The sequence below is a fragment of the Rhamphochromis sp. 'chilingali' genome, assembly GCF_963969265.1.
Source record: "Rhamphochromis sp. 'chilingali' genome assembly, chromosome: 1".
In the NCBI taxonomy this organism is placed as follows: Eukaryota; Metazoa; Chordata; class Actinopteri; order Cichliformes; family Cichlidae; genus Rhamphochromis; species Rhamphochromis sp. 'chilingali'.
In genome coordinates, this window is record NC_137929.1 from 53,233,778 (window position 1) to 53,255,685 (window position 21,908).

General features: G+C 40.2%; 2 protein-coding genes and 1 long non-coding RNA gene across 3 annotated transcripts; 2 read left to right on the top strand and 1 right to left on the bottom strand.

Annotated features, from left to right (window-relative positions):
• Positions 1 to 697: 697 nt before the first annotated feature.
• LOC308395378 (butyrophilin subfamily 2 member A2-like) lies at positions 698 to 12,150 on the bottom strand. Its single transcript, XM_080880205.1, has 6 exons — positions 12,076 to 12,150; positions 3,545 to 3,693; positions 2,962 to 3,303; positions 2,395 to 2,682; positions 2,192 to 2,311; positions 698 to 2,088 (listed from the first exon to the last, which is right to left on the bottom strand). The coding sequence occupies exons 2-6, from the start codon at positions 3,651 to 3,653 to the stop codon at positions 1,556 to 1,558; spliced, it is 1,392 nt and encodes a 463-aa protein (XP_080736331.1). The 5' UTR covers positions 3,654 to 3,693; positions 12,076 to 12,150; the 3' UTR covers positions 698 to 1,555.
• Positions 12,151 to 15,077: 2,927 nt separating this feature from the next.
• Positions 15,078 to 16,780, top strand: LOC308406438. Its single transcript, XR_013973540.1, has 3 exons — positions 15,078 to 15,316; positions 16,069 to 16,104; positions 16,314 to 16,780. It is a non-coding gene; the product is annotated as an uncharacterized lncRNA (long non-coding RNA).
• An 8-nt stretch (positions 16,781 to 16,788) lies between these two features.
• LOC308408832 (uncharacterized protein) lies at positions 16,789 to 18,988 on the top strand (the record flags this gene model as incomplete). The annotated part of the gene is made up of 4 exons (XM_080901240.1): positions 16,789 to 17,280; positions 17,593 to 17,754; positions 18,076 to 18,171; positions 18,656 to 18,988. 4 exons carry the CDS (start codon positions 16,789 to 16,791, stop codon positions 18,986 to 18,988), a joined length of 1,083 nt encoding a protein of 360 aa, XP_080757366.1.
• Between the last annotated feature and the right edge of the window lie 2,920 nt (positions 18,989 to 21,908).

Genomic DNA, 21,908 nt, shown 5'->3' on the forward strand with positions numbered 1-21,908 from the left:
AGATGGTGAAAAGTAAATGGACTCTATACACCATGTTTCATTCCCCCTTTTAACAAACACATTCATAAAAAAACATTTTTCTGTGTTTCTATGTCATTTTTGTGCTGGTGTGATGGAAGAGGAAGCTAGGCACAGGGTGAGATGGAGATCAGTAATCCACTGTGGCAAATCTCAAAGGGAATAGTCGAAAGAAGAGCTTAGGCTGATGGACGGAGAAGTACTGTTTTATCTGTGAAATAACCTTTTTTGACAACTGTTGCATTTTAGGGGAAAAATGAAATTAAGATCGTTAGATATCCAAGTCACCTCATCTGTCTCGTCCAATGAAGATATAAGCACTGAAACATCAGGTTAATGGAGAGACTTGATGTGTTTTTTCTTTCTACCACATCTGTCACCTTGCAATGTTTAAGAACTGTACAGTAAAAACATCCTCCAAGATGACTTGTAAAGTATCAGCTGGGTACTTGTGCCTACTTTGTACAACTTTCAGCTTGCAGTAAATGTATTACGAAACTGTTGAAGACAGTAACTTTTTAAAGACATCACTGTTTACATTTACAGTTTTTTATATAGCCACCATGTATTGAAGTAGCTATTAACTGGAAATAAGCTGAACTGGAAATTTTCTCATGTGGTTATTACTCTGTTCATCAGAGTTTGTTTATTAAGAGATGTCCATTCAGCATAACAGTTCATCTTTTACTGTCAACTAGAAGATGCTGCTGATATGAAGAGCTATTAATACACTGACTGGTAATGATAGTTTCACTTGTAACCACACACACACACACACCAGGCTTAAAAACATGACATCATGTGACAGATCATAACTATCTTTAAATATCTGGTGCATTTAATAGTGATGGTACATTCTGCTGATAATGTGAATTCTGCTGTCACGGTACTAACTTATTTTACACGTTTTAATGTCTTATTTGACATCTTGACACAACCTTTGTGAATTTTTTTTTCTTAAACAAAATAGAACTACACACTTGCAGTATATCCAAAGCAAAACTTTAGCTTTAGAAAGACAAAATTAAAGACAGAAAGCAATCAGATAACAAATAGATTTGGAAACTGTGATGTAGAATGTGAATGTATGAACTGGTACATGGCACCAAAATGCACTAATATTCAGTTTATATTAAGGTCATCACCAGTGTTGGGTTGTCATTACCAATAAGAAAAGAAAAAAGCCACACAAAAATGCCATTTCCTTGACACAGACAACTCTATCTTGCATCGGTATCTACTCATATACTGTTGTCATAAATCTTATGGCCACTAGAGGTCACTGAGTTATTTTAAACATTGTGTGAGTGGGGCAACTCAACCAATGCCTTCTACTGTGTTAATCTGGTGATGACAGGGTCTCTTCTGTGGAAGAAATAAAAGTCATCTTCTCTTTACTTCAGCTGCTGCTGTTGATGTTGTTTTATTTATGAACTCTTTCCTGTAGTGGTTATGTCAATGTTAGAGACTCTTCATTAAATGAATAATGTGACTGTTTTAGGCTTTACTTTTATGCCTCTGGTCTGTCTGATTGGAGTTACATTTGAACTTCATTTCTGTTCTTTATTTTCTCCAACTGTTCAAGAATTGTTTCTAAAGTCTTGTCTAATTCTTCCTTCTTCTCTGACATTACCTGAACCGCATACACTACTGATTCGTTTTCGTGTATTTTTTTATCAAGAGCTTGCTTCATTGAACGAAAAATAAGTTTTGTTTCCTCATCTTGATTTATTTTTGCAGACTGTATATTATTTTGTTCTGTTGGTTGCATATTTGTTACCAGTTGACTCTGATTTTTATCTTGCTGTTTCTCTAGCTCCCGCACTTCGGAAGTAAGTTCATCAATATCTTTTTCTAAATTAAATTTATGATTCATTAATAAGTTAACCGCCGTTAACAAATGAAATTTGTCTAATGCTTGTTTTTCTTTTTGAGCCTCAAGATTTTCTTGTTTTGTATTTATGTCACCAGTGTCAACACTGTCTTCGGTGAGATGCTTTGTTTCTCCTTTCTCCTCAGTGTCGAGCTGAAGTGATCTGTGATCAGAGGACGTTCTTGTGAAGTTTCTTCCTGTTGTACAAAAGAAAGTCATTTAAATTCACAGAAATCTATTATCCTATAATTTTTTTAAGAAAATATTTTTTTTGTCACTTTTTACAACAAGATACTGTACCTCGGTGTTTAGAACGATATTTCCACACAACTAAGACAACTGCAAGAATTAGCAAGACTGTCACAACAACAGCAATGGTGATGTGAGCCGCAGAACTACATGAGGGGTTAAATAAATCACCTGGAATGAGAACACACAGAATATTTTACACAAAAAAATACATATAACTATAACTAAATACTTTGTGTGTTTGATTTTTTTACCTGGAACATGTATGTGTGTCTCTCTGCTCTGGTTGGTGTTCCTCTGTTGGACTCTGCAGGTGATGTTGTTGCTGTGTCTCTTCTCCACAGTCACTCTGCTGCTGACAGTATAGAGGTCATCAGGACCTCTGAGGGTCTCTGTAGGTCCAGCAGAGAGGAGGTTTCCCTCACCGTCCAACCACAGCAGCTCAGGCTCTGGATACCAGCCTGCAGACTCACACTGTAACACCACTTTACCGCTGTCCTCACTGTTCCTCATTACAGTGATGGTAAGTGATGAAACTACACCTAATTTTGAAAAGGGAAAACACATTGGTCACCATAACTAGTAGCAACACTAAAGGGCTATTAAATTTATTGCAAATGCACTGAATACTTGTACACCAGCTGTATTTAAACCATTTAACAGTGACATGAAAAACACTATTCTACTATTCTGTATTTTTTACCCTTGTGATTTTTTACTACTAACAATGTTTTTTTTTTTCTAAACTAAATAATGACTGATGATTTCCAACATTAGATCTCATTTTGAGCTTTCTGTGCAAAGACTATATCTCCACTTACCAACAACAAGCTCAACACTAGCTTGTCCACTAAGCGCAGGACTGAAGCATTTGTATGATCCCCTATCTGACAGTTTCACTTTGGAGAGTTTTAGTGAAATGTCTCCGAGCTTCAGGTTGTTAATGGGTAGTGATGTTCTTTCCATGTAGGCTTCATTTTTTTTATTCACGAGCTCCACGCCGTCCCGCCAAACATGCACAAATTTAGGTGTGAGGTCAGATCGTGTCCACTCTACTGTCATATCAGCAGCATTCACAGCAGGATCCAGATGGCATGGTAACACAGTGTCATCACCAACTATTGCCACAACTGGCTCAGATGGACCAACCACCTGAGACACACCTAAAGGAAAATTACAAATACTTGTCATTTTTGAGAAAGTTACCAAACCTTGTTTTATTAGTTTCTGATTAGATTATTTTAAACCGAGGTTCAGAAGCCCAGGTGTTTTACATTTGCTGTTTTAGCCTGTGGCATAAATGAAATGGGTGACATTTAATCAATAACAGAAATATTTGAGTAATTAATAGACTTAGATGTGTTGCATAATTTGTGTAACACCATAACGATAAGACTTAATTACCTCCACAAAACTGTGCTAAGTGAAAGAAAAAAATAAAGTGATGAAAAAGGAAGACACAGATGGCCCCAAGGGGCATTTTACAGCATCGTCCATCCTTCCGGAAAAACATTGTAGATGTAGACTGAAGTGAAAAATATGGGAAAAAAATCCTAGAAGGCACAGAAAATTGAACATTATTCATACAAATAACCACTATAAACAATTATGATTTAGCTTTTCACATCACAATTGTAGACATATAAAGCATCTTGAGGCAACTGGGGCAACTACAGAAGAACCTTAACTGTTAATCATTGATAAAGGACAATCTGTCCCTTGTTTAATGAGGCTTGTTTGATATGGCATATCAGAGCATTTAGAGTTTACTGGCTCTTTTGCCTTTGTGGGCATCCTACCCTCTTTCCAGCCTTATGTACCACCTCTGTGTAGAGCTATTTCTCCACAGAGAGGAGGCACCCAGGCAATTCGTACTTAAGGCCAGAGAGTCTTTAGTCTCTGGTGGGCAGTTACAGTTTATATTATCACATTTTTGTTAGACAAATAAAAGGACACAAAATATCTGTTTTAGCCCTTATGTTCTCCTCAAATTTTGCACCATTGCAACACCTTTGTAGACAAAAATGTACACTGACAATATCTTTCATAAAATCCTAATACAGTAATATTTTTTTCTGTCCTTTTTCCCCAAAAATAGCCAACTTGAGCGCTTTTCAAAATGATCAAACATTAAATAATTTTCAAGGTTTGAACGCTTTAAATGCCAGTTTAAACATTTGAATCATTACTTATCTATGAAAAAACTGACAAAACCTATGTTTTTTTCCATATATGTTTTTGAGGATTTTATGGCAGATGTTGTAACATAAGAGTGTCCATAAGTGCACGTGGCACCAGGACGCTCTAGGCCGTAGGTCGATGATCGATTTTGTAATCGTATCAGCAGATCTGCGACCATATGTTCTGGACACTCGGGTAAAGAGAGGGGCTGAGCTGTCAACTGATCACCACCTGGTGGTGAGTTGGATCAGGTGGCGGGGGAAGACGCTGGACAGACCTGGTGCAGCTAAACGCGTAGTGAGGGTGTGCTGGGAACGTCTAGCAGAGGCCCCAGTCCGCGAGATCTTCAACGCACACCTCCGGCAGAGCTTCAACAGCATTCCGAGGGAGACTGGGGACATTGAGTCCGAATGGACCATGTTCAGCGTCTCCATTGCCGAAGCTGCTGCATTGAGCTGCGGCCGCAAGGTGGTTGGTGCCTGCCGTGGTGGTAATCCCCGAACCAAATGGTGGACACCAGGGGTGAAGGGAGCCACCAGGCTGAAGAAGGAGTCCTATCGGGCTTGGTTAGCCTGTGGGACTCCGGAGCCGACAGGTATCGACAGGCCAAGCGGAATGCGGCTCGGGCAGTGGCTGAAGCAAAAACTCGGGTGTGGGAGGAGTTCGGAGAGGCCATGGAAAAAGACTTTCGGACTGCCTCGAAGAGATTCTGGCAAACCGTCAGACGTCTCAGGAGGGGAAAGCGGTGCTCTACCTGCACTGTGTATAGTGCTGGCGGAGCGCTGCTGACGTCGACTGAGAAAATTGTCAGGCGGTGGAAGGAATACTTCGAGGACCTCCTTAATCCCACTGACACGTCTTCCGAGGAGGAAGCAGAGTCTGGGGATGAGGGGAATGACCCGCCAATTTCCGGAGGCGAGGTCACTGAGGCAGTTAAACAACTCCTTGGTGGCAGAGCCCCTGGTGTTGATGAGGTCCGCCCCAAGTTCCTGAAGGCTCTGGACGTTGTAGGGCTGTCCTGGTTGACACGCCTCTGCAATGTTGCGTGGAGATCAGGGGCAGTACCTGTGGACTGGCAGACCGGGGTGGTGGTCCCCATCTTTAAGAAAGGGGACCGGAGGGTGTGTTCCAACTACAGGGGGATCACACTCCTCAGCCTCCCTGGGAAAGTCTATGCCAGGGTGCTGGAAAGGAGAGTTCGTCCGTTAGTCGAACCTCGGATACAGGAGGAACAATGCGGTTTTCGTCCTGGTCGTGGAACACTGGACCAGCTCTTTATCCTCTCCAGGATACTTGAGGGTGCATGGGAGTTTGCCCAACCAGTCTACATGTGTTTTGTGGACTTGGAGAAGGCATTCGACCGTGTCCCTCGGGGTGTCCTGTGGGAGGTGTTGCGGGAATATGGGGTGTCTGGCCCATTGCTACGGGCCATTCGATCGCTATACAACCGTTGCAAGAGCTTGGTTCGCATTGCCGGCAATAAGTCGGACTCGTTCCCGGTGGGTGATGGGCTCCGCCAGGGCTGCCCTTTGTCTCCGGTTCTGTTCATAATTTTTATGGACAGGATTTCTAGGCGCAGCCAAGTGGCGGAGGGCTTTCGCTTTGGTGGCTTCAGAATCTCATCTCTGATTTTTGCAGATGATGTGGTTCTGTTGGCTTCATTGGGTGAGGGGCTCCAGCTCGCACTGGAACGGTTCGCAGCCGAGTGTGAAGCAGCGGGAATGAGGATCAGCACCTCCAAATCTGAGGCCATGGTTCTCAGCCGGAAAAGGGTGGAGTGCCCACTCCGGGTCGGGGATGAGTTCCTGCCCCAAGTGGAGGAGTTCAAGTATCTCGGGGTCTTGTTCGCGAGTGATGGGAGAAGGGAGCCGGAGATCGACAGACGGATTGGGGCTGCAGCTGCAGTAATGCGGACGCTGCACCGGTCCGTCGTGGTGAAGAGGGAGCTGAGTGTAAAAGCGAAGCTCTCAATTTACCGGTCGATCTACGTCCCTACCCTCACCTATGGCCACGAGCTGTGAGTAGTGACCGAAAGAACGAGATCGCGGATACAAGCGGCAGAAATGAGCTTCCTCCGAAGGGTGGCTGGCCTCTCCCTTAGAGATAGGGTGAGAAGTTCGGCCATCCGGGAGGGGCTCAGAGTAGAGCAGCTGCTGCTCCACATCGAAAGGAGCCAGCTGAGGTGGTTCGGGCATCTGACAAGGATGCCCCCTGGGCGCCTCCTGGGTGAGGTGTTCCAGGCATGTCCCACCGGGAGGAGGCCCCGGGGCAGACCCAGGACACGCTGGAGAGATTATATCTCTCGGCTGGCCTGGGAACGCCTTGGTATTCCCCCGGATAAGCTGGAGGAGGTGGCTGGGGAGAGGGAGGTCTGGGCCTCTTTGCTTAGGCTGCTGCCCCCGCGACCCGGCCCCGGACAAAGCGGATGAAGATGGATGGATGGATGGATGTTGTAACAGTGAGGTTGTCATGTAAATGTGCTGTGCAAGGCAGGATGACAACCCAAAAACAGGACTCAATACTCATAAGAACAACATGAAGAAGGAGCTTAATTTCATTGTAAAAACTACAACACTACCTTATTTTCTGCACCCTAAGACACACTTAAAATCCTTGAGTTTTCACAAAAATCGACAGTGCGCCTGATAATCCAGTGCACCTTATATGTATTCTGATTGTGCTTAATGACCTTGAACCAAACTTATGCGGTACACGGCGCTCAAAGATCTGTCAGAAAATGTTTTAGTACGACTTTGGAAGCCGCACCACTTGATGGATTGTCGGAGCATTACGGCTACCGTAGGCAGGAGCCTTTCGGAGTAATCTGGGTCCAAACTCCGTCTTCTCCAGGTCCCAAAGTCAAACGAGTTGAAAACTGTCTAAATTATTTCCTCTCTAATAAAATGATCAGCGTTGCTGCTTTACTGGGTGTAACAATTACGTTTAACATCTAGGCATCCATGAAAACGGAATTTATTAAATTTACTGTAGTTAGAAGCTAGCAGGAAGTTAGCTCACTAGTTTCCATCTAAACATGATATACCATGTTCTGACTAAGAGATTTCTTAAAAATTCAAACGTACAGCTCTGTTATCACTTCAACATAAATTCGACAGAAATGAAGACAGAAAACTAAACATCAGTGATGTTTGTAGGGTTACTGAAGTTGGACTACCTGGTATATAATGATGTGCTCCGTGATCACTAGTGACAGCTATGTTAGCATAACATAAACACAGTGAAGCTGGGGGATGAATGCTAACTTTTTTGACTTATCTGACTTGTTTGTTTTGCTTAACCCTTTAAGACCTACCATAGAACCAAGTCCGCCAGAGCTTATATTATATTTTTACATGCTGTGGAGCCATTTTGGGGAGCATTTCAAGTTGCTATACATCAATACAACCATTACAGCCTAAGTTTTAATAATATGTATGCATTAAGTTTATAGTAACTACATAAATTGCAAAAAAGTGCAATAAACTACAAAAAAATTGAAAATCGTTTTTGCTTTTTTAACATATATTTCTAGTTAGAGAAATTTAAGAGGCTTATCCCTCAAAACTGTAAATACAAAAAAGTTGCACAAAATAGTTTCCTACCACAGGAAATTTATTTTGAGTGTCTTCATAGTTTTATTTTTGAAATACACCAATTTTTATATACTGCAGGAAAAACTAAAATAGATATTATGATGCAAATTTGCAAAAAAAAGCAGCATATGCATCAAAATAAACTATTTCCAGCAGTGTAATATGAGTCCTAAGCATCCCAGAAATGACACAGAAAGTCATAAAGTCAAACATAACTTTTAAAAACACCTGTATAGGCTCATGAGGCCCTGATGGTAAAAAACTACATTTCCACGAAAATGACGTCACGTCACGTTTTGGGTAGGTCATGGCGGACATGCGATAGTTCATGCTGATGGACGTAGGAAGTGTTATGAACAGCTGATCGGATCGGCAAAGCGTGTTTCTGGAATATTTTGTTTTTGTTCCTGCAAGCGCTTTTTATGCAGTTTTTTGCAAAGCTTTATGTGGAAGAAAACTGTGACCTAGGACAAGCTGATGGCATAAGATGTAAGTACAACTCCTCCAGTTTCATATGCAAAAAAAATTTTTGCGCCAGCTTAAAAATAGTTACGCAAAACAGAGCGTGCCCGCTCTGATCGGTTTTAAAGGGTTAATGTGCCTTTTAATCTGATGTGCCTTATGTATGAAATCAGACCCGTTCATCGGCAGCGTGCTTAATAATCCGGTGCTCTTTATGGTCCTAAAATATGGTAAATTGGAGACACGAAACCAAAACTGCAAACTAGAAACAAGGAACTAAAACTAGAAAACAGGGAAATTGGTAAACTAGAACTAGACAAACCAGGAGGAAATTCACAGCTTCAAGGAACACAGAGAAACAACACAGCAACATGGGACAACGCAACAATGTGCAGAGGAAATAACAGAGTCTAAATACACAAATAATAACAATGGAATGAGACACAGGACGAAAACACAGCTGGAACAAATCTGACAAGGATTGAGACAAGGAGGAAGCAAACTGGAAACACTGAACACAGGACTTGGAACTGTCAAAATAAAACAGGAAACAGACAGAGACTCAAGACATGCAAGATTAACAGTAACTGGGAGACATGTACGAGAGACATGGAAAAACAAGGAAACTGAACCATGAACAATACTAAATCACAAATAAAGGAGGAGGAGACTGAAGAAGTTGCTTGATTCAGTAAAAGGAGATGTTACAATCCTTACAATCCTTTTACCCAATGCATTCATTGGGTGTTTTGCCATTTACAGTAAACATCCTCATCCAAGGAGGCATTGCCAGGGTTGATCAGTGTCACTGATTCATGTTAAACTGTTATTTCTGTGCCAGAAGGGGGGCACCTGATCTGGTATCCCACACCTCCTCGCCAGATCGAACTGTACGCTCTACTTCCCCACTGCCTCCCAGAAAAGGGAAAAAGAGGGGGAGAGGAGAAGAGTAACATATATATTTTTTTATGTTATTAAATTAATGCACGTAAGGTGAACTAGCAAACACGCATGTAACTATGTGTTACATGCGGCTGTCTTCTTGTTTGATGGCAGACACTACCTTCACCCAAAATGACCAAAGAAAAGTGGAAAACAGTTAAACATGAGAGGTTTTTGGAAAAAGTTTGTGTTTTTTCCATTGTTTAAGCACTGCTTCCAGCCAAGAGTGATACCATATATGGCCTATAGCTGCAGAAAAGGCTAACATTGTTATCTTTTTACAATAAAACAGCTGAACATGAGAGGATTTTGGACAAAGTGTGTGTTCTCCATTCTATAAGCACCGGTTCGAGCACTGTTTAAGCACCGGCACCGTTTCAAAAGTACCAGTTTGGCACCGGTATCGGATAAAACCTAAACGATCCCCATCCCTAGGTTTCACTACCATCAGGTTAACTGCACAGCCCCCAGGAATCCCTGAGAGAGTTGTATCAGTCAACCAGTAAATTTTCTAGTGTTAGATATTCTACCCTTTTGACGCCCTCTACTGAGGCAGGCCCACCATGGGTCAAGTAATCCTCGGCATGTGTCTCACGGTTAGCTGACTACCTTAGCTGCCCGAGTGATGTCAGCCCTCTTTAGTCATAGCCAGTGACTGGTCCTCTCAGCAGTGTTATTTAATTCTCTTATAGCCTGCCTTTGTGCCTGTCCTCTGATTCCAGTCTCTCTAAGTAGTTTTGCTGTTGTACTGGCAACAAAGCCCCTGCACCCCACTTCCACTGGGCAGACCTTGATCTTCCAACCGCTGTCCTCTGCCTCAGCTACCAAGTATGCATACTGCAGTTTCTTACACTCAAATGCTTCCTAATTGCATCCTCCCATGGTACCATCAGCTCAGCGACGTAAGCAAGTTTTCAGGAGTTAGACCAAAGGACAAGGTCTGGTCGCAGAATAGTTGTTACAATCTCTATGGGAAAGATTAGCTTCTAATCTAAGTCACTCATGAAAGTGGAAGATTGAGGAAACATTTCTCCCACTGTAAACGCTACATCCAGATAAACAGAATGAACCTTTTAGGGACTAAATCCCAGAGGATAATTTAAACCTGAAAATGCATGAACACTGGGTCACAGGCTCAGTGCAATGACAATGGTTAGATTTAAGACCGTTATTCGCAATAGAGGTATTTATAAATAACACAGAAGATCATTTTTTATCTTTTATAGGCAAGCTCTGTAAATAAATATTTATTTAGGATCTGCTACTACTTTACACTGTATTGAATTCGAGTCTGTTTAACCTCAACACCCTGGTTATTTATTTATTTTGTTGATCACAGTTTTAGACATATCATATTGAGAACTAAAAGAAAATTAATATCCCCATTTAACTTCATGTGACTTCCTGCCTCGTTGCAGCTAAAAGAAACCACCCAAACACAGGACATCTGTCACGGACCCGGCTCCGGGGACTTGGGGTCCGTGGGCAGGCGGGACTATGACTGTTGTTGTTATTGTTGTTATTATTATTATTATTATTATTATTATTATTATTATTATTATTATTATTATTATTATTATTATTATTTGGTGTGTTGTCTGCACTGCCCCTTGGCACATCTGTATGTAGGCAGGTATGTGTGTGTATTGCCTTTCTGCTGTGGCCAAGTTACAGGCACCTTCAGCCCTGGGGGCGTGGCCTAACTTGAGGGCTGGCCACACCCGAAGTCCTGGCCGCACACCTGCTCCTCATCTGGGCTCGTCGGGGGAGCTATTTAGATGAGCGATGGAGCTTCCACTGACGCTGGATTATTGCGTTTGACTACACGTCAGTCTTCAAGCAAGTCAAGTCAAGTCAAGTGTGAGTGTATGCCTGCTGGGATAAGTTGTAACGGCTGCCTCTATTGTTTTCCCCTCAGGAGGAGTGTGGGACGAGAAGGAGCAGTGAGCACGGGGAGTGCAGGGACACTGGGGCAGAGAGCACTACACAGGGACTTTTGGGAAGAAGACACTACACGGGAGTCTGGGAAACTGGGGATTTATTGTTGTTTACTTCACCACCTTGTAAATAAACACTGTTGCACTGAAGAGTCCGGCGTTTGGGTGCTATTTCCCCATCTCCCCACGGTCTGCCAGCCAGACCGTGACAATATCAATGGAAAGCCCAGGATGTTCTCTATTTTGTACATCAGGACTTAGTAGGGTAGCTTAAATAATTTAAAAGGTATAGATCAAGAAATGCCCATTATGGAGGGCATAAATGAATAGACTGGTTGCTGGGAGGATATTGGCATGTCTTTCTGGCTGAACAGAAAATTCGCCTTATCTTAGATTTCCTGGAATCTGCCTGCGCTACTTTCTGAGTTCCTGTGTTTCCCTGCTTCTCATCTTTCAGTCTCTTTATTGCCTTCACTTGTTTATCCTCAGCTGTTATTATTCAAATCCCTTCATTTGATAGCTTTGAAAGTCCTTCAGTTTTCTGTAGACATTCTTCAATCTCGTTTTTCCTTCCTCCAGCTCTTGAGCTGCTGCAGTCAGCTCTGTATTTTATCTCTATTTGGCAAATACATTAAAGAAAAGCACAAAGGCTCAGCCAAGGCTGGAGGTGACCCATCAAACACTCACCAGAAACACAGATCAGCTTAGACTATGACCTTTAATTTTGAAATTTATTTTTAGTGTTTTGTGTTCTTGATTGTTTGTTCTCTTACTCAAAACAAATGAAAAACAAAACGAACAAATAAAAAAATAGACTTACCACAGATAAAGACCCCAGATTCCGACACAGTGATCCAAACTGTCGCTGTCAAAGTGAAGTGACTTACTGGAGACGAGCAGGAACTGAGACAAGAATTAATGAGTCACTGAAAACCAGACAATCCAGTCTGATCACCCTCTAGAATTCCTTGTCTATTCATCAGGTGAACAGTGAGCACTATGAACACAGGGACAGGTTCACTTGTGTAAATCACTTGTAAACCAAAGCACAAAATAGTTTCAGCAGTTTGTTATTACCTTCAACAAGGAGCTCATGTTGTGGGTAGTATTTGCATTTCATTCTGTCTGTAAACACAACCAGTGTTGGGACTAACGCGTTATTAAGTAACGCGTTACAGTAACTACGTTATTATTGTGGTAACGAGCACGGTAACTAGTTATTATGCCAAAATCAGGAACGCGTTAGTCGTTACTGGGATTTAGATAGGCTCGTTATTTGTTACTTCGTGTGGTGGCTATCACGGAGCTTCCACAGATTCAGTAACATTAACAAGTGGTGGAGGCCAGCAGGTGGATGAGGGAAAGGGGATGCAGGAGGAAGAGAGACTGCCGGCCCGAGTGTCAGGTGAACTGATCTTCAGTTAAGAAGTTATAACCTGCAGTCTATCTGGGTCAGATATAAACCAAGTTTAAGTGGAGTTTATTTTCGTTATTCTGACTTCTTCGTACTGGGTGCTAGCTAGCATGACGGAGTTTCTATACAGCTGGGTGGGTGCTATGTTACTGATGTTGAACTTTATTTTGTTCATAAGGTTAATTGTCAATGGAAAATTGTACTTAGTAGTCAGTATAAGCTTTTAATGATATAAATTTACATGTGATAGAATCCTGCATGATGACCTTTTCCTTGCTTAGAACTGATTGTTCTTTATAAAACATGTTCTGATATTTTTATCTGAATCTTCCCACAGCGATAGTGGGAAGTTGAACAAGCAGTTCTGACCTCGCTCGCACACACACACACACACACACACGCACACACACACACACACACACACACACACACGTGCACACACACACACACACACACGCACACACACACACACACAATCACATACGCACATGCTCACGTATCAACATTCCACTGAACAAATGTTTTCATTTTTCTTGTGTATAAATAAAGACAAGTGCAAGAACAGAGCAAACACATCACAGGGCCCCCACTCTGATGTGAGCGCTCTATGACCACCCTTGCAAGTAAAAACTGCAGCGTGTGACTTTCTACTCTCTGACTCTCAGCTGAAGAAGTGTCTTTTAGAATAAATCTCTTGACAATTATTTTGGTCCTTCGTAGCTGGGGCAGAAACATCAGAACTGTTATCTGTGACTCTGTTCCAGGATCTGGCAGGACTGATTCCTGACGCCGTGGGAAGCCAGCACTGAAGTCTGTTGACAGCCCTCTTAGACGAGGACGAAGGAAACGAAAAATGGACGCCTTGCACGTGACTGTAAGACACAGAGAACGCCCAGCACAGAATGACTGGCTGCAACCACTGTGGCTGCCACCACCCAGACAGATGAAAGGGAGAGGCAGACAGGCAAAAAAGAATAAAAGCATTAACAAACAAAGAAGACTGAGACTCAGAACAGGATAGTAGCTCAGGTGAAGAGAGCAGTTCAGATCAGGAAGAACGTAATAATCCCTCACCAAGTGAAAAATCAGAGATCAAAGTAGAAGGTTAAAAAGGGCTGGAAACAAACCCGACTGAATACACATAAATACAAGAGGAATAAAGTTAAATAAACCAAAGGCTTAATTACATTAGAGCTTAACTGTAATGTATTCAAACTAATAATAGCAAGGATAACAACCTGTAAACTGGTATTAACAATGAGACATGCCCAGAATGAATAGAATGAATGAAAGCAGATAATTCACACAAACACATATTAAATGAAATAGAGAGATGCATAAGGTATATTAAGGTTGTGTCATTGTTCAGCCAAGGAAAGTGTGGAAAATGTCTCCAGCTTGCAAAAGGGTGAAACTGCAGATCACCCGCAGCCCTTGGTGGATACAAAATAAAAAATAAATAAAATATTGCTGTTATATAATGGTAAATGGCCTGTATTTGTATAGCGCTTTTCTAGTCCCTAAGGACCCCAAAGCGCTTTACACAACCTGTCATCCACCCATTCACACACACATTCACACACTATAAAAATAATAGCATTAATAATGAAATAATAATAATATGAAGAGGAACCTTAGTCAGTTATGATGTGAGGTGGATAATTGTTAGAAATAGTCTGCATAAAGCTTAAGGTTGCTCAAATTCAGTACAATGATATATGAGACGAAGAAAATAAAGAGAATATCTAAACTAATTAAGTGCATAGAGGCACTTGACCTGCTTGAAAACCTGTCATCCTGGATGAGACATTATTGAGATATAGAGCACACCTATACTAACAACTAATAAGCTAAACCCTGCATACAACAGCTAAAGCTACAAGAGTGAGAAGCTGAATTAAATATGTGGTCACTGCTAAGCTGATGAGCAAGTAACACGTTTTCTAGAGCAGGAGCTGCATGAGAGCTCAAACATGCAGCTGTCTGTGAGCTCAGTTTTTTTCCCTCATACTTCTGATTTGTTTTTGGCAGCAGCCTTTTTTGCATCCTGACTCATGTGTGTAAAGCGTTCATGCCGTCAGCAATTTGTTTTTGCTTTTTTGTTTTGGTTTGAAAAATAAGTAACTTTGTGATCACACTCGTGGATCACAGTGACATATAATGATTAGGCATATGATTTACTAATGCAGATGAAGTTTATTCTAAAGTTCAAGGAGAACGAAGAAGAACAGCATTTTCAGTTGTGTCTTGACTGTTGTTCTCTGTGTAGTGTGCTGAGTTTTTTGCTTTTTGTTTTTGTTTTTGACGTGTTGCTTGAGTGAGGAGCACACTGTAAACCCCAACAGTCCACCTGACTTATAAAGTTTGTGGATACAACAATTGAAATGCGTCACAAAGTTGAAACAACTTAAAACTTTTCTGTTCTCTTAACGATTCAAACAGTTATAATTGTACATGGCTTAGAAGTTAAGAGTAAATACTGCTTTTTTAATTATGATTTTTGAGTAAATGTTTTTTTTTCGAGCTCCGCATTTGTACGTTAAGTACGTCATGACGTTTTCTCTCTAACCTGAACGACGTTGACAGAAAATTCTGTTCAATATGGCTGCCCTTCTCGAGCGACCGGAGAGCACATTTGGAGAAACTTGTAAGTAAAACGGAACCTTCGTTATGTTTATTTTTTCTGTAAAAAAGCAAGTATATTAATATGTTGCAGCCATTAACTTGTTTTTGAATGTGCCGTTGTGTTAAACAGCACAGACCCAGGTAGTGAATTGTTGTTCGCTGTTGTTCGCGCTCTTTTTCAAACCGATGATATCGTCAGTTTTACAGTTTTAACCGATTAAAACACAGTTTTAATAAGAATTGCACATAAAGAAAGTGTCTTAGTGATATTTTAACGACCCATTGCCAACGCAAGAAAGTTGGCGTTTTTACAACAGCAGCCTCATTGTTCGGCCGGGTTTTTTTCTTCTTCTCATTAGCATCATTCAAAAGTGACTTAGCTAGCAGTGGCAACTTCTATCTTAAGCAGCAGCCTGTAAAAGAAGTAGTTTGTAAGTAGAAGTTCTGTGTAATATTACAAGTATCTCACTGATGTATTATGTACTATTGCATAACAATGTGTCTTTGCAAAGATTTATCCCGCAGTTTGGCTTGGTTTTTTAAAATAACTGCAGTGTAAATTCATATGTATTCTGTGCTTTTTTTTTTTTTTTCTTTTTTTTTTTTTCCAACTTAACAGAATTTATACATGGTGAGACAATGTTGATTATATGGTAAAAACTTAAAACTAAAAGAGGGTTACTGTTTACCATGACTAAATGGAATGATGGCCTGTGACTTTGTAACATCTGAAATTCTTACCTATGTTTTGGACTGTTGGATGATCGGCCATAGAATTCAAGACTGCACTCAAAGTAAACAGCAGTAATTGTAAGTTGTTGTTGTTTTTTTTACCATGCTAAGTGTTTATTTTGTCATGAAATGTACAGTGTACTTTTGAAATTTTTGAAAGCTGTAATGATGGCTGAGTATATAATTATCACTGACCATAATAAGGTTAATGGTATGATGTACAGTGTTTTTATATATGAGACGATTCATTTTTTAAAAATCATCTCCATTCCTTGTTTTATTCATAGGATGATGGCAGTATCCCAAAAGTTCCTGCTGAGAGTTCACCTCACCACAGATGTTGTTGTGAAGGTTTCTCTAACTAAGCGGCCTGAGTCGGTGGAAGAACTAATCACCATACTCCGTGAGAAGCTCAACCCAAGGCTGGACTTTGAGTTTACCTTACAATACGAAGACCCCGACTTTGATGGGCAACTTACCTGCCTACTGGATATTCAAGAGTTGCCGGAGAAGGGCACACTAAAAGTAGTGAGATCTGAAAGTGATGTCAGTTCTTGTGCAAGTTCTGATACAGACATCCTTCCTCATGTGCCTTTAGCTCAGCGTCTGAAGTGTTGGCCTGACACTTTCCCAGTACCTACCTTTTCTTACGAAGTTGAACATCTCCTTGAGGAGGGAAATAGAGCCTTTGAGATGTCTGGAAAACATCTGAAGTTGACTCGAGCCCAAAAGCACAACATCTTGGAGACCATGGCTTCAGCGATGCACACCCTCAAAGCCTATCCGAGTGATGGAGATGTCGGTTTGGCAGCAGAAGCTCTTGTTACCACTCATCCATGTCTTAAAGAGCCTGGAAGTAGGAATGGAAGTTATGGTTGGAAGACCAGTTTAAAATTCAAGATGGGAAATTATCGCACCAAGCTAGCCAGATCTGGATGTGTGGAGGTGTCTGTCAACGCTGGCAGGAGGAGTGTTAACAACCCTGAAGGAGAGCATCCCCACTCAAACATAAAAAGAGCCAGAAGAGCTGAGGTGAACTACCTCCCAAACTTTCCAAGAGGAGAAGATCAGGTCAGTTTGGAGGATATGAGAGTCCAGATAAAAAATGAGGTTGAGAAGACTGAGCCCAACAAAGTAATGATTGAAAAACTGATGCAGACTACCTTCGCACTTCGTCGCCATGAAATTGTTCAAGACAACCCAATGGTAAAGAACTTCTTAGAGAAATGGCCTGCTCTGCGATTTGACTCTCAGGTATCTGTGCTTTGATTTTTTTTTCTTCTTCAGTTTAACATGAAACAATGCAAGTTCAGCAGATCTCTTCAGATTCAGATAATAAATAAATAACACATAAATAAATAATAGATAACAAACAAAAATATATTTCAGCTTTGTGATACACTTGTGCTTGTGGTTCGGATCCAATTTAAAGAAAAAAAAAAACTTTATAGGACATCTATAAAGCAAGGTTAGACAGAAGTTGGGCAATTCCTCTTTAATGATAAGATGTAAATTTGGTCAGTAATTTGGATTCATGTTGGATGTTTTTGTCCTGTTTTACTTTAGATTTGTGCGGAGTTCCACCGAGTCACAAACATTAACCTGCGGAACCACGCTGAACTTGACAGACACACACCACGACTTATGGCTCTATACAGACAGAAGGCTGCACGGACTGGCAAGATATCAGAGGCTCTGCGAACCATCCTGAATCATTATGATCTTCAGGTGAATATTGATAATGATAAAATTAACACAAATTAAAAGTTTCACTGATAAAAACTAAATTTTTCCTTGCTTTGAACATTTGTGTTTTATACAGATTACAGCTCTGATCTGTTATGTTACTTTAAAATACTGTGTAGGATTTTTGTCAAATGAGTAAGATACAGACTCTTTGTCATAAGAGACAGAAAGGTTGTGTCTTAAAAGAAATGTCTCCAAAATTATGTAGAGTCACATGTCATGCAGTTTCATAAACATGTATTCTCCCCAAAGAATGACACCTGAAAACTTTGTGTTCAATGAACTTTTCTTTTCCCTTTTTAGGAGGCGCCTGATATCAACGTGAAACGCACTGCAGTGCTTCGTGCCCTTCCTGTATACCTGCGGGAGGAGGACCCAGAATTCTTTAAGACATGTAATGTAAGTGTATTTTTGCATCACTTAAATTCTGCCAGTGAGATAAAACACCATGTTTTTTTTAAAAAAATACAATTTAATACCCTAGCAGCTACCAAATTGTACAAGCAAAATACCCTCTCTTTAGAAAACCCTCACACACAAACACACACAGGTCAGGAGCAGGGCACAGGCGTATCACAGCACTTCGGCTACGCTGCAGGTGGCCCCAAAAACAAGGCTGAAGTCAAGATTTAGTTTCTTTTTGAGATAAAGTCATAAAATAAAAAATGACTTCTTTTTTTTTTTTTTTTTTAGAAAAATAACAAACATACTAATTATGTAATGCAAGAAGCTAACGCGTTAATGTACATTTTTCAAAAAAGTAGAGTACCCTAACCCGTTACAAAGTAACCCACTACACTGCTGAATTTTTTGCTAGATTACAGGTCTTGCTTGTCACATTCTCTCAAACCAACCTTACTTATTGATACTGTGTCTATTCCAGGCGGACACATTGGATGAGTCGACCCTCATTGACACTCCAGTTGCCCTTCTCACAGTGGTTACCGACGGCGCTTCCCAGACCAGTCCAGTTCATTTTACTTCCTCAAGCATGGCTGTTGTGGTGGAAGGCGACTTGGTGATGCGTGATATTCCCAGATTTGCAGATGCATTTTCTTTATTGTTTGGCTTGATCTATGCTCTGCATTTAGACTACCCCAGGAAGCTCGTTCACACATTTACCTTTGTCCAAAAAATCTTCATGGGGCTTGTTGATGGCAAACCTCTGAAACCCTGTCTACACGCTCTTAAAAATGATTTGTTGCTGAAAGAGTAGTTCTGGAAGGAATATAAGGCAATGTTTGTTAGACATGCACTCTGTTACTGAGCACTTTGTTTTAAGCAATTTATTTAAAGCACTTTAAGTTTACTACAGACTTTGGGTGGATTTAACTCCATCAGTTTACCTAACTTTGCCCTGGTTATTTGGAAGATGATCATCTTTATTTGTACCCATTTTATAAAATTGTTTTTCATTTCTTTTTCAAACAAAAGTGATTAGTATTTGACTTTTTATTTTGAATTTATGTATTTTGAGAAAGATGCAATTAGGACTGATGTTGTCCTTTGTGATTTTATAAAAAAGATACATGTTCTACATTGAATTTATAATGCTCACTTTATGGTGCCAATGTCCATGTTAGTGGTTTTATAAAAACACTAAGTGATGTTTTTACATTTCCATAAAAAATGTTAAATAAACAAAATGTAAAGTAAATGAATTTCTCTAAAAAAATTTTTACTAGTCTACACTCAAACATTTAAAAATAAATGTCTTTTAATTAATAATCATATAATTTGCATTTAGTTTGTAATATAATTGCATTGTGTTGGATCAAAATAGTAAACTACAAAAAACACAAAAATATTAAAATTAAAGTATATAGTTTTTAAGTAAAGCTCAATTAATAAAATAAAAATATAATTTAAAATTTTTAAGTTAACAATAAATACAAATTTTGAGTACCCCATACTTAGAAAAGATGAGTTTGTGTACTTAAAACTTTTGAGGTAATCAGTTTCCACAAATGTTTTAAGTTCAGTCAACTGATTTGGGTTGACAGTGCACTGTGACTTCTGAAGTAGCTCTCACCATGCGACCTTGATAATGATAAGTTCAGAGCCAGCTGAGAGCTGGGTTGTTTGCTTTGTTTTAGGTGACAAGGTAGAAAAGTTAAAACTTAGTTTCTTGTCTTGAAAGCTAAACAAAAAAAAGGGGGAAAAAAGGGGGTTTTGTGCTTCTCAGCCATAAACAACTACAATTTCATTTTCTGTTTTTTGAGAAAGGAAAATGTAATTTTTATAATAATAATAATAATAATAATAAAACAAAGAGTGATGTTTTGTTTAAGTGATGAAGAAAGCTAATACTGCAAAATACCGTCTAGTGCATGATCTGTAAGCAATAAATGAAATCACTGAAATGATGCCACCAGTAGTCGCAAATCCTCACACTATACTGAATCCAGTCACTCCAAAAGAACAATGGTTCTCAGTGATAGACTTATCAAATGCCTTGAGGCGACTTTTGTTGTGATTTGGCGCCATATAAATAAAATTGAATTGAATTGAATTTTTTCTCTCAGTGCCTTTCCACCCTGACCCACAACACCTGTTTGGCTTCACTTTTGAGGGGCAGAGACAGTTTCCACTCTACATAGATGACATTTTAGTGACTGGCCACACAGAGGAAGGGTGTAAGCAAAATACTATGGCTATGTTACGCCACTTGGCTGAGTTAGGGCCACAAGGTATCTTTATTAAATAAACTCTAATTATGGAGACCTGTAGGCATATACCTAGGGCACACCCTCTCAGGTGAAGGCAGAAAGCTACTGAACAAAAGAAAAGAAGCTATACAAAATGTGCCACAGCCACAAAACTAAGCATTCACATCCTGTGAATGTCAGTGAGCATGAGTTATGACCTTGGCTCCCTGTTTTTCTGCTTTCAACAAAAGGTGGGGGTGAAGCTCCCATGTAATGTCCTCTGTTGTCTCTACTATCAGGGGAAAAGAAAGGGTCCCTGACTCTCTGAACACAATATTATCTTCATAGCTCAGCAATATAAAATGTCATGAAATAGTCTAACTCACTCACAGAAAATCAGCAGCATAGGATGATACAAACTTATCTAATACATCTAATGATTTTCACATTCTTTTAACTCAGAAGTATGATGCAAACTAAAACTACATACTGATTACACAAGAAGTATGATGTGGCCTACAGCAGTATCATGATTCACTCAGTTTGATTACAGGTATAATGTAACATATAACAGCATAATAATCTCACAACTGCTACAAGCACATTTGCCTTTCTTAACACACGTGAGAGAAAGGCAGCTGTTAAGAAAGTTTACTCAAACCCTTTTGGGTGAGACAGGCCCACAGGCCCTGCATGCAAGTGTACTAATACACATACATGCAATGAAGAACAGCTTACACTATAGCACACACTATACATGCACCTATATCTCCCATTGGTGTTAAAGCAGGGAAATTTTGAAAGAATTTTGTTATCAAATGCTGAATTTATCCACTGCTGACATTTAACTCTCCAGCTTGCAGTATAGGTGAAACGTTTGTGAAAACAGAGAAGAAAAAATAAAGACAAAGAGAGTCTGGTATGACCAAGCAGTAATGAGACAATACATTTAGTTGGTAATACAATAAATTGTGAAATGCTTTCTGGTTGATTGATGCAACACAAGTAATTTACTGTATGAAGGAAATTCTCTTTTGTGATAATATTTTGAACGTGCATTTCTGTTGACCTCTCAACGTAGCGCATTATGAGCTGATATGCAAATTTGTTGATTGATACTAGATTTGGAAAAATGAGTGGATTATAAAATAAGAGAATAAGAAGTAACAGAGGGTTGAAATCAGTTTCTTATTTCTAGTGTGGAGGAAGGTTTTATCATGGCACACATCTGTTTACATGGGAGGAAACTCCTCATGTTACGCGACATTTAGCAATTTGCAAATGTGCAGCACATCAGAAGGATGACTCTGAAATTACAATTTTGCTGACAAAGCTGCAAAAGCAGCAGCTATAGCAACCACAGTCTTACTAACAACTCATGAAAACCACACCAGTCCACTATCTGTACTGCAGGGCAAACAAAAAGCAGCATCACCAAGAGAACAGAAGCAAAACACGGAGCAGTACTAGACACTGATGACATAGTGA